The sequence below is a fragment of the Mus musculus genome, chromosome 4, assembly GCF_000001635.26.
Source record: "Mus musculus strain C57BL/6J chromosome 4, GRCm38.p6 C57BL/6J".
NCBI lineage: Eukaryota > Metazoa > Chordata > Mammalia > Rodentia > Muridae > Mus > Mus musculus.
Genome location: NC_000070.6, coordinates 40,970,174 through 40,983,484, shown reverse-complemented (window position 1 = coordinate 40,983,484; position 13,311 = coordinate 40,970,174). Strand labels below are relative to the sequence as shown.

Genomic DNA, 13,311 nt, shown 5'->3' with positions numbered 1-13,311 from the left:
TCTCGTGACTATAAAAGCACAAATCCTCACACAGCTCCTCATATGGCTTTTCATACCCTATATGGTTACTCAAGCCCTTACTGACTTCCTTTCTATTTCTCAGTCAGGTAGATTCCTGCCTGGGACTGTGTGCTCCACACTCCTCTGAGAAGACTTGCCATGGCTCAGCCCCTTACTCAACAAGTATTTACTCAAAATGTGACTTCCCCATGAAGCATTACTCAGCCACTTACAAAAACTACAACTCGCTTCTGGAATTAACCTATTCTTCTTCCATACTATTGTTTTTCCTCAACAATTTATAGCTGTCTGGTAGGGTCAGGCATCATGATGCATTCCTGAAATCCCAGGATGCTAAGGCAGGAGGATTAAGACTCTTAGGCTCACCTAAGCCACATAGTCAGACCCTGTCTTATAAAAAGGAAAGAGAAACCCTTATCTGAAAAACCATGCATGATATATTATATTACTCATTATCTAACTGTATACACAGGATACAGTTTCTTTGGGTGGAGAGATTTTTATTAGTGTGATTCCTTGGACATAGTGGGCACCCACAATACTAAGACAGAACAACTGACTCCAAAGAGGTCCTAGAGAAATAAAACCATCTCACTGGCAATAGTAACTTTCTCTTTAGTTTTATCAAAGCATGTCTAATGTGCAAAACAATATAGCTGTGGAATTCTAGAGCTGCACTATGCTGGTAAACTATCAGGTTTCATTGCCAAGACTCTGCCCACACGAGGAGCAAGTTATCTGACCACTGGCTCTTTTTCAGTTCACACAGGCCTTTGCCCACTATGGCTTCTGCAACATTTTTCAGCCACGACTGTGTCTACTGTATGATTCTAATTGAACAGAGTGCCAGTCAAATGACACGCCCACTGAAATAACTGAATAACACAGACCTAACTGAAGTGCTATCTGACTGTAAACTTTTCAGATACACCAATAAATCTTTTATTTCAGTCTCCAACCCCCAAAGCCTCAGATCCTTATCCCCGAAGCACCAGTGAGCTGTGAGTCCGTCCACTATATAGCTCTTTCAAAACCATATATGTCTGTAGTAAGCCTGCTTTCCCTAACACGCTGGGCTCTGCTTTCTCCCTGCTCCGTGGCTTCTGCTGACCATGGCTAACCTCCACACTGCCTTGACTTTGATCAAATGGCTGTGCTCCCTACAGCCACTCTTCTCTACAGGCAGCTGTTAAGGTTTACAGCTTGCTCTCCTGGGGTTTTTCTTTTAAATTTCAATAAAACTGTCCTTGAGCTTAAAAAAATAAAACCAGAAACAAACTGTCCTAGTTTGCTTTTTATTGCTGTGATAAAACACCATCACCAAAAGCAACCTGGGGAGGAAATGGGTTATTTTAGCCTACAGCCTAGTCCACTGTGATGGAAGTCAGGCAGGAATCTAGAAGCAATAACTGAAGCCATGATGGACCACTGCTTTCCTATCTTGCTATTTCCTTCAATTACCTTTATTTCTTTTGATTAATTTATTTTTATTTCATGTGCATTGGTACTTTTTTGCCTGCATTTATTTCTGTGGGAGGGTGCCAGATCCCCTGGAACTAAACTTACAGATAATTCTGAGTTGCCATATGGTTGCTGGGAAACAGAACCCGAGTCCTCTAGAAGAAGCGCCAGTGCTCTTAACTGAGGAGCCATCTCTTTAGCCTCAGCTATCTTTCTCATACCTCCCCTGGACTACCTCCCCAGGGCTAGCATTGTCCATAATGGGCGGGCCCACCACATCAATTACATTTATAAAGAAACAGAAAACTAGCTGGGCAATGGTGGTGCATGCCTTTAATCCCAGCACTTGGGAGGCGGGGGTAAGAAGATCTCTGAGGCCAGCCTGGTCTACCAGAGTGAGCTCCAGGACAGGACAGGCAGGGCTACACAGAAAAACCCTGTATTGAAAAACAAACAAACAAACAAACAAACAAACAAACAGATGGAAAACAAAACTTTTGATGTTTTAAGAGTATATCTGGGGGAGGTGGAGAAGGGGGATGGATAGTCAAGGGGTCTGATTACTTAGTTTGTGCTAGATAAGGTCATTAAAGCATTGCTAACTGTGTGGCAGTAGTACTGTGATCATGTAAGAAAACTGAAGGGTTTTCTTTTGGATAGATGGAAACTCAGTAGGTGTGTGGCCAAAATAACTTGATTATCAGAATTTTACTTTAAAATGTAACAGCAAACAGATAAACAAAAAATATGCATATAAAATATACAGAGCAAGGAGTGGTGGTATTCGCCTTTAATCCTAACACTTGGGTGGCAGAGTTTTGCGGCCACCCTGGTCTACACAGAGTTCCAGGCCAACCAGCCCTCTAACAGTAAGTAAAACCTTATCTATCTAAATAAATAAATAAAATGGAAGGGGCTAGCAATGTAGCTCAGTAGGGAAAGTGCTTGCCTACCCTGCACGAGGCTCTGGATTAGAGCCCTAGCATGGAATCGGGTGCAGAATGCACTCCTGTATCTATCACTGTAACGTGGGGGCAAGAGGACCAATAGTTTAAGGCCATCCTCCTTCATAACTGTGTGGTCAAGTCAAGGCCAGTCAGGGCTACATGAGGCTGTTTTAAAAGCCCCTTTCCCCCTCTCTGGTCCGTCCGTTCTCAAGAGTGCTTTCCTTTTCTTAATAAAATATCCCTTTCTAAACAAACAAGGAGGACAGAAGAGGGGGATCAATCTGCCATCCTCCTCTGATCTCTGAGCATGTGCATACACACCACACACAATACACATACACACCACACACAATACACAAACACACCACACACAAGGGTAGCATGCGGGTGCCCCAGGGTCAACCCCTAATACCAGCGAAGTAAAAACAGAGGGGATGGGTGGGAAAATTCTGTCACGAGGGCCATATTCATGGGACCCAGGGTTCAATTTCCAGCATGGAGGTAGGGTGGGCGACTGGACCTACAAAGAAACAGGAGGTGAGAAGGTAAGAGCTGTTTTATCTGGGGGTGGATCTAAATTAACTTCCTTATCCTTACGAGGGGAAGGGTCTTTAGTAGGTAGGTACAGCACTGACAGTGAGGGCAGATGTTCTTGAAGAACTTGATATAACCCAAGCATGTGGTCAGCTACTTACTCTATAATCTCAGCATTCAAGAGGCTGAGGTAGGAGGATCAAAAATTAGTAGCTAACCTGGGCTACATTGCCAGGCCCTGTCTCAAAACCAAACCTCACTTTGCATGCAAGTTGAATCTCTTTTCAGATTAGAGCTCAGTGAAAGTTAGGCATGGTGGCACACACTTTTAATCCCAGCACTGTGGAGGCAGAGTTCTGGGTTCTAGGCCAGCCTGGGCTACACAGAGAAACATTATGGGAGCAGGGGTAGGTTAGTGAAAAAACAGGCCATGGGCAGGTGGCAGCTTCATGGTTTAGGTCAGAGTCTCACATTAACCAAAAAGAGACCAATAAGATAAAATTCATGAGGAAGAATTTATGTCCTGAAGTTATCCACCCCAACATACACTGAAGGTCTGGACAAGTACTACAGCTTATCCTCAAACTCAGGCTTCTTTCCTTGTGCTAGGACTGAAGGTGTGCTGCTGCCATGCCTAGCTCTCTGCTTTGATAAACACTCAGGACAAAATGGGGAATGTCTTCAAATAGTATAAAAGGCTTCTTTACAAAGAAGGGGTCAGGATGTTAACTGTGAAGGGAGAACATGTGCTTCTACAGAAGATAAAATCTGAATCAAAGGACAGAATGTCCTCACAGGAAAGTTTACAGTCCAACCTAAGCTCTGTGTAAGTCAGAGCTGACTAACAACTACGTTTCAAGAGTTGTGTGGCAAGAGCACCAAAGGGGGAAAAATAAGAAAGATATGGTATCTAGGCCAAGGATAGTGTCCCATGTCTCTATCCCAGCATCCAGAGGCAGAGAAAGGAAGATTTTTGTTAGTTCATGGTCAGCCTGGTCTAGATAACAAGTTCCAGACTAGCCAGGGCTACAAAAGGGACCCACATCTCAAAAAACAAAACAAAACAAAAAAAACCCCAAGCCTAAACAACAACAAAAGCTGGGTGTGTTGGTGGTACATATCTTCAGTCCCTAAACCCAGAGGCCAGGGCTACATAGAGAGACTCAAAAAAAGGAAAGCATTTTCTTTTTTAACTAGTCTAAGACTAGTCGCACTGTCATGTATGTAATCTATGGTTTCAAGTGATAAATTTGGAAAGATTAGTGATGATAACAAAAACATACTTGTTAAGGACTGGAAGAGATAAATACTATAAGGTAAGAAAAGGTTCCCTGGATATGTAACTAAATTAGCTTTTGGAAAATTAATAAATTCTGGTAGAACTGGAGCACAAGCCTTAAATCCTAGCACTTGGGAGGGCAGAGCTCTGAGAGTTCTGGGCCAACTTAGTCTAAACAGGGACTTTCACACCAACCAGGAATGCATGGTGAGAACCTGTCTGAAAGGAGCTCTGTTAAAGAGATGGCTTAGTGGTGTACTAGTCTTGCTGAGGACCTAAGTTCAATTCTCAGCAGCCCTGTGGTAGCTCATGACCACTTGTAACTTCAGTTCCAGGGGATCTGATGCCCTTCTTCTGTCTTCAGAGGGCTTCTTAGCACACACAAACACTCAAGTGTATACCCACACAAAAATAAATCTTTAGCTGATACTGGGGATAAATGCCTTTAATCTCAGCGCTCAGGAGGCAGGCAGATTACTGTGAGTTCAAGGACAGCCTAGTCTGCATAGCAAGTTCTAGGCTAGCAAGGGCTACACAATGAGAGTTTTGTCTCAAAAACAAAAAACAAGGGACTCAATGCTTAAGAGCATTCACTGTCTGCTTCTTCCAGAGGATGTGGGTTTGATTCCTAGCACTGGTGGCTTACAGTCAGCTGCAACTTCAGTTTTAGGGTCTGACTCCTTCTTCTGGCCTCCATGGGCACCAGGCACACTCATAGTACACATACATACACATAAAATATTGAAAATAAATACACAGTGGTGATATATACCTTTAGCTTGAGGAGGGGTTAATCTGCACTTGGAAGATAGAGGCCAGCAGATCTCCGAATTAGAGGCCAACCTGCTCTACAGGGCAAGTTCTGGAGCAGCCAGGGGTACACAGAGAAACCCTGCCTTGAAAAACAAAAACAAACCCAAAAAACAAAAACAACAACAAAACACCAAATAAAACACATCAAAAAACCAAAGCAAACAAGCAAAATGCCAAAAAAGCAAAACCACAAAAACCCAACAGAAAAAAAAAAAACAAAAACAAAAAACAAACACAAAAATCAACAATCCAAACAGCAGCAAAAAGTTCACAGGGTAGGCACTCTATAGAGGGAACTGCATCCAGCAGCTTGGAGAGAGAAAACAGGAAGGACTGTGCAATAAGACGGCAGAGTAAGGCAACAGAGGATGGGAATGGTGACGAGAGCAGAAGCTGGAGACCACGGGTGATCCTCAACAGAGGATTGAGGAGCTCAAGATGTGTTTTGGAAAAGCTGTTCACTGATGATGGAGCAAAAGAGCTGGAAAAAGAATGAAGACATGAGACAAGACCACAGCAATGGAGCAAAAAAGATGAGATGAGATGAGATGTTACTATAGGCTGTAACCAGCAGAGGCACTGATATGCTTGTTACCAGGTCCTGCTTCTGCTACAACTCAAGAAAAGAATATAACCAGATTTATCTACATCTAAAGCACTACACAAGAACTTATTGAAGGAAACTAAAAAAAAATCCTGGGCCGGGTGGTACAGGTTTGTAGTACAAGCTACTCAGAATGCTGAGGCAGGAGGATCACAAGTTCAAGCCTTGCCTGAGTTATAGGACAGTTCAAGGTCAGCCCAGGTTACCATATAAAGACTGTGTCTCAAAAAAAAAAAAAGAAAGATATGGGGATATAGCTCAGTGTCAGAGAGCTTGTTAAGCCTGCCTCTAACAACCAAGAAGAAAAAGAGAGAGAGAGAAGAGATTACCAATTGAGAACAGCAATGAGTCACTGTGGAATCCAAGCAGGTAGAGATTTCACTGTGTTATCTTTTTTATTTTCTGGTTTCTCAATTGTGCAACTGTATTGTTTAAAAATGAGTCCCAAGTGCCGCCTTCCCCCCTCCAGGCACACTTACTTACCTGTATGTGTTTCCACATTCTTCAGCATATGGTTCTGTTTGCCTCTGGGAAAAGGAGATAGCACTTGGGGATCCTGTCTCCTTACAGCAGTTTTCTCTTGGTTAACCCTTCTCGAAGACTTGCTGACAACTGCCAAATTCCCAGTGTCACAGGCTGACTTCGTTGGTCTTTCTCTAAGATTATCCTTTGGAATGGGGGACATGTTGGTTTTGGGCCCTGCATTTATATGCCGCTGACTCTCCTGTTTTGGTGGGTTCCTGCCTGGCCGTGGTCTGGCCCCTTCCACTTCCCAGGGAGGCCTTTTCTGGGGATATCTTCTCTGCTCATTCCGCCTGCACACACATGGATCCACTACAGGTTTTCTACAGGAGGCATCTGAAGAGTCAGTGTGGGAAATCGCCACGGGTCTGGTATTTTCGTCCTCAGACTTTGGGCTCATTCTATTACCCCACTCGCTTCTGAGTCTCCCTTTGGCCTTTGGTCCTCTGCCATAGTTGTATGTAAGCTGTGCTGCTTTTTTGGGTTTCGCTCCCCTGGGATCTGCGATAACCACCTCCTTCTCACTCTCGGAAGGGCTGTGCTCTCTCGGGTTTGTTCCACTCTCTGACCTGGCTACACTTTCTAAACTAGATGTATCTGACGTCTGCTCAGAGAGCCCTTGTGCTTTCTTGTTTCTGTTTTGGTGCTTTTCATTCCTTGCTTTCTGCCATGGCTGATTCTGAAGGCCATGGTTCTTGAGTGATTTATTAGATGACTGGAAAAAACCCTGGGGACTCTTAGGTTTGCTTCCAGAGGCATAACTGTGCTGATGAACAGCAGAGATGTCTTCATAAGGGATGTGTCTAGGAAGGTGACAGGGAGGCGAGGAACTATAATTTCTTCTGCCAATCCTACTAGAATCTAGTCTTCTTTGGGTCCCACAATTTAGACCAGAAGTTTTTCTCTCCTGAGGAATGAACTCAGCAGCATCTGTATTGAATTTAAAAGTGCCTAGGAAACAGAAAATAGACACCTGGTAAGAAATAAATGTCACTTGTGGAGCCCATAAGACTCTAAAAGGCAAGACTAAAAAATATTTTCCTAAAATCAGTGAATAAAACAGACTTGATGAGATTGGTCTCTTGTGAAAGTCTCAGACTATCAGTCCCTGTGAAGGACGATTAGTATTCATGTCTAGTGGACACTGATAGCCACTAGCATTTACCCAAAAAACTTAAGAGAGCCAAAGTCAGGAGTGGTAACATGTCCTGTGGTCCCCTCACTTAGGATTCAAATTCAAGGAGAGCTTGAGCTGCAGGGGAACCTATAACCCAAACCAAATCCCAGAGGAAAGCAGAGCATGTTGGTTCACGCTAACTCCACAACGGGGAGGTCTAGGCAGGACAACCACAATTTAGGGATGAGAAGTTCCATGTGGTCTTTCAAAACACTATAGCAGCATTGCATAATAGCAGCCAACAGGCTTTGAAATGAGCTAAAATGGGTTTAAAGTCTGAATGAACTTGAGGCTATCACCTGACCACCCTTGGCCTTAGAGTTACCATGCCTGTAACAAAGGACATCAATGTTTATTTCAAAAGAGTATTCTGGCACATAAAAGATTCCACACAGACAGTATTAGCACAGTGAGTATGCAGTCTCTCTCTTTCCCCTGGAAATAGCGTTTGGGTTTTTCCTATCTAACTCCTACAATATGTTATAAAATTCCCGTGTCTTAAAATTTAACCTTACTTTAATTTCAGCCCACTCATTTCCCTGCCACGGTGATTCTGAGTACAGCCAGCTCAGCTCCTGAAACCCAAGGAAATCAGCTGCCAGGGCAGAGGCATGGTGGTGCAGACCTTTAATCCCAGCAAGCAAATCTCGGTAAATTTGAGGCTGGTGTACATAGTGAGTTTTGGTCAGTCAGGGCTACACAGTGAGGCCTTGTCTCAAAAGTGAGAAAGAGAAGGCAGGAGGGAGGGAGGAAGAGAGAGAAGAAACTATCTGTCAGTTATTGTAGCAATCAACAGTCTGTAAAACATGAATTTAAGTCCTTGTCTACTATTTATTGTGTTAAATCATCTGTCTTTTGAGAAAAGACCTCATTATGTAGCCCAGGCTGCCATCAAATTCACTATATAACTCAGGCTGGCTTCAAAAAGGCAATACTCTTGCCGCAGTCTTCTGAGTGATATGATTACAGTGTGTGCTATCATGTCCTGCTTTATCTATCGTGTTTTAATGTGTTACTTAGCCCCTTTTTTCTTTCTTTTATTTTTAAGATTCATTTTATGTATGAGTATACTGTAGCTATAGAGATGGTTGTGGGCCTTCATGTGGTTGTTGGGAATTGAATTTAGGACCTCTGCTCGCTCTGGTCAGCCCTGCTTGTTCTGGTCCAAAGATTTATTTATTTATTATATTATATTTATATTATTATTCTAAAGATTTATTTATTATTATAATTATTATTATAAGTACACTGTAGCTGTCTTCAGACACTCCAGAAGCGGGCATCAGATCTCATTATGGATGGTTGTGAGCCACCATGTGGTTGCTGGGATTTAAACTCAGGACCTTCAGAAGAGCAGTCAGTGCTCTTAACTGCTGCGCCATCTCACCAGCCCCCCTTTTTTTCTTATATGTAATGGAGAACAATCCCTACATCAGAATTGCCAGGGCTCCTAAGTAAAGCATGTTAATAGCACTCCTACAGTGGTTACAATGGTGCCTTACTGCTCTTAGAGCTATGGACTATCTGAACTCAGACTCCAATGAGTATACTGCAAAACCTGTGGATTTCAAGTTTAATAGTAAGATCTGGTACTTAATATGGGCCACACACTCTCCTAAGCACTTTGCATGAGTTAACGTCTTTATTCTGTTTATTCTGTTTTAAATATGTACATTTAGGTATCTCTGTGGTGTGAGCACATGTGTGTGTAGGTGTCCTGAGGCAAGAGAAGGTATCAGATCCCCTGGAACTGTTGTTACAGGAAGTGTGAGTCACCTGGTGTAGATGCTAAGAACCAAAATTGAGTTCTCTGGAAGAGCAGACAGTGCTCTTAGCAGCTGAGCATCTATCTCTCCAGCTTCATTAGCTCATTTAACCTTCACTCTGCTGATGAGAAAACTGGGTAGCTTGCCCAAGGCCACAGGTGCTCACTCCAAGGCAACTCCGAATTCTGCCTTAGGATATGGTAGAATGGCATGCAGCACTGGTGACTTGGTGCTTATATTCACACTGCACCCTGGCAGAGGCAAGGCAGCAGTACCATAGAAACATAGTGAAGAACTGGTGAGTTCACAAAGGCCATAGAGAAACCTCACACTCAATCCAGGCTTTGTGGCAAACACTTTCACACAGGCAGTGTTCTGAGGGTGGGGTGAAGAGCCTCACAAATGGCAAGAGGATTAGAGAAACTCAGAGTGGCAGAGGTATTCTGGGAAGATGAGATAAACTTACAAGTGGGAATGGGTAAAATGGTGCCAAGAGGTGCTGTACAGTTCTCTCCTGCTTGAAGCAAGGATGGAGAAGGGGGCTAGATAAAGGTCAGTAAAGCTGCCCAAAAGCCTGATAAAGGGCGTTTCATATTGAATAGCCATACATAGTTGTGCTTTTACTAGACCTAAGCCAAAACCCTCAGGAAACCCTTCAAGAGGGCTGGAGAGATGGCTGAACTCACTGGCTGCCCTTCCAGGGAAGCCACGGTCAATTTCCAGCACCCATTTGGCAGCTCACAAATGGCTCTAACTCCAGTTCCATGGGATTCAATACCCTCACACAGGTATAACAATGCACAGTGTAAAAAAAAAAAAATTTTTTTTTAAAAAGAAAGATCTATAAAGAGACTTGAGGAGGGGACTAGAGAGATGGCTCAATGGTTAAGAGCACTGACTGCTCTTCCGAAGGTCCTGAGTTCAAATCCCACAACCACATGGTGGCTCAAAACCATCCATAATGAGATCTGACGCCCTCTTCTGGTGTGTCTGAAGACAGCTACAAGTACTTAAATATAAATAAATCTTTAAAAGAGATTTGAGGAAAGGGACACATAAATCAGGAAGCTGTCCCATGGCCTAAGTGAGACACATTTCAGTATTTTAAGTAGTAGTTCCTCCATTAGTGAGATGTCCTCTAGCCAAGGTATCATTATAATACAAGTAAGGGGTACCAGATACCCAACAAAACACAGCAATGAGAGAGTAATCCAACCAGTTGGCGCTAGAAAGCCTGAAAATAAGGGGGAAATTTTCATCCTGGATCAGTTTAAAGACCTTACTTAGGGCAATGGATCACAGCCTGTGGGTTGTGAGGTCTTTGGGAGCATAGAACAACCCTTTCACAGGGGTCACATAAGACCACTGGAAAATACAGATATTTACATTATGATTCATAACAGCAGCAAAACTAGTTATGAGGCAACAACAAAACAATTTTATGGTTGGGGTCACCACAACCTGAGGAACTGTATTAAAGGGCTGCAGCATTAGGAAGGTTGAGAACCACTTTTGGAAGTGGATGAGCTAGAAATGATGTTAAAGTAAGAACAAAGACTATAGACCAAGGAGGCAGGGATTTCTTGAACACAGGGACTCAGCACATGCTTTGGGGCGTGTCGGTGGTAACCTAGAGCGCAGTCCCAGAGGCTAAAACTCCGAGTCACAGCTAGCCCTCACTCAGCTCTGCTTCAAATGTCCAAGGGTGTGGAAATAAGTCAGGGCGAGGAGGAGAAAACGAACAGATTCGGTTTAGAGGGCCAGTGAAGGCCTGGAGGGGAGTGACAACGTATCTGCCTAAGTTCTCCACTCTCCAAGAAGATTTTTACATTCAAGTCAAGACTGGGGCACACCAATGCAATGTGTTCTTGCACTCTTTAAACTGAGACAGGGAAAAGAACATGACCTGTACAGGCACATCCTAATAGTGGCCCATCAATCTGTCAGAAGTGCAATTGTAATTCAAGCCAATGTTGGACATTGCTGTGATTTTCAGGAAGAGCAGGCCATTATGTCAAATCTACACAGTGGGTTGTGACAAGTCGTCATCGTGGTCTTCTTCTTAATAGTAATGTTAAGAGTATGTTGTTGAGAGTAAAAGAAACCTCTGCTTCTCGGCCTCCAACCCCATCTTCCCAGACAGGATCTCACTATGTAACCCTGGATGGTCTGCAACTATGTAAACCAGGCTGGACTCCAACTCGAAAGATCCTCCTGTTTCGCCCTCCCGAGGGCTGGGATTAAAGATGTGCGCTACCATGTCTGATAGCACTGAAACATTTGGTTTACTTTAAAAACAAAAAAACTTTTCTTTTAATCTTGTGTTCCTGTTTTAGCAAGGGTGCTTTGGGGGGACAGGGACGGGATATATGCCACGTGTTTGCTGATGCCCTCCGTGGCCAGAAGAGGGCGTCAGATCGCACAGCTTTCCAGGTGGTTGTGCAAGCGAACGTGACTGCTCTGTTGAGGAGCTACTGTTCTTAAACACTTGAACTAGCGCCCCAGCTTCTCGGTTCACATTTACATTTAGGTAAATGTGTACTAATACCCCATGCAAAACGTTCCTTTTTTTTTTTTTTTTTTTTTTTTTTTTTTTTGCTGTCCACAAAATTTGAAAGCCCGGATTGACCAATACACCTTGAAGAAAATGGAAATAGCTTATACGAACAGTCAAATGAGGCTGTCTCTACCACAGGGGTAGCTCCAGGAGGGAGAGTGAGCCAACAATCAGGGAGAGAACAGGGAGGGTCTGGGAATTAGCTTACTACTCCAGGCTGACAGATGAGGTAACTGAGACTGGATCACGTCACGCACCTCAATATGGGATTTCACACCCCCTCAGGACTGGGCCCGCTGGCTGGCTGGCCCGCGCGCGCGGAACCCGCCACTCCGAGAGGTAAAGAACACACCCCTAGCACAGCGCGCAAACTCGCTGGCCTCCAGGGCCCGCTACGGAGAGTCGCCTACGCCCGGCCGGCCGGCCGTCCGCCCGCCCGCCCGCCCGCCGGACTCTGCTCCGCGCGGCCTCGGGAAGGCCGGAAGGAGCCCCGCGGGGGGCGCCAGAGGCCCACGTCCGCTCCCTTGGCGCCGGGACCCGCCCGCTCTCCTCGGAAACCCAGGGGCCGAGCCTCCCCATCCCGTGGAAGATGGAGGAGGGTTCCGTACGTGCAGCGCGCGTGGCTTGGCCCTCGCGAGCCACTGTCCCCGCGCAGCACGCACCCCACTTGCCACCGCAATGGCCCGCACCCTTCGGACTAGACTGCTAGACCCTAGGGGTCCCGCGCGGGAAACGGGACAGTACCTGAGACCGGAGGCGCCTCCGCCATCCCGTGCCGCAGCACCTCAAGCGAGCCCCGCCACCGAGCGAAGGCTGTCACCTGGTCACGTGTCCCGGATTTCCGGCGCCGAGAGACTAGTCGCTCCTACGCGCCCGGGGACAGCCAAGGGGGTGGTGCTACCTGAGCACACAGTGAAATGGCGCATTTGGGACGTCAGACAAATGCGCCGGCCCGGGTGCAAGCGGGGTTTGCGGGGGGGACACGAGTGGCTGGAGGAGACCCACCCGGACCGCAGGATCTACTGCCCCCAACTTGCGTAATTGCTTTTCGAGAGCTGCTGGGTTCTCCAGCTGCTACGCCTTTTTGTCAAGTCCTGCCATCCGCCCGGCTTCAAATGACCTTCAGCTAAGAGGCGGCCTGGAGCGGCTCACGCAGGCGACGAGGGGGGGGGGGGCGCTGTAGTAATCAAAGGGCATTGTGGAGGAAAAGACTGCAAAACAATAAAAGGTTACCTGCCAAGGGTTAGGTAGCCCACGACTTCAGGACCTGGGAGGCTGGATCGGGGGTGGGATGGGAGTGGGATGTAGTGAGTTCCAGGTCCTGGGCTACCTATCCCTGTCTGTGTAAAACGAAACACAGTATCTAAAGGACTAATAGCAAATGAGCCACAAACCGGTAGGCAAGTAACAAATACAAATGAACACCAACTGAGGTAGACAGTTTGAAGTTACTGTGTTTTTTTTTTTTTTGGAGGGGGGGGGAGAGTGGGGAAAGGGTGTCCTGATGTAGCCCCTGTTGGTATTCAGGCATTCTGCTGGCCTGCCCCCAGGACCCTAGCAACCACTTAGACCTGCCTCCACCGTGTGTGATAGGTGTGTGCTGCGTCTAAAGAGACGCCCCCAAGCGTCC

General features: G+C 45.5%; 1 protein-coding gene across 6 annotated transcripts in view; it reads right to left on the bottom strand.

The window, feature by feature from the left end:
• The window catches only part of Nfx1 (nuclear transcription factor, X-box binding 1), a 55,087-nt gene extending 42,508 nt beyond the window's left edge, over window positions 1-12,579 (bottom strand). For 3 of the 6 annotated variants that reach the window (XM_006538319.4, XM_011250123.3, XM_011250124.3), the window contains exons 1-2: window positions 12,426-12,536; window positions 6,143-7,132 (exon numbers count right to left, since the gene is read on the bottom strand). In XM_006538319.4, coding sequence (XP_006538382.1) covers window positions 6,143-7,132; window positions 12,426-12,450 — 1,015 coding nt within the window. In that variant the 5' untranslated portion in view covers window positions 12,451-12,536. Of the gene's footprint in view, window positions 1-6,142; window positions 7,133-12,425 lie in introns of all 6 variants that reach the window. The other 3 variants (NM_001290449.1, NM_001290448.1, NM_023739.3) reach the window with 2 other exon arrangements.
• Between the last annotated feature and the right edge of the window lie 732 nt (window positions 12,580-13,311).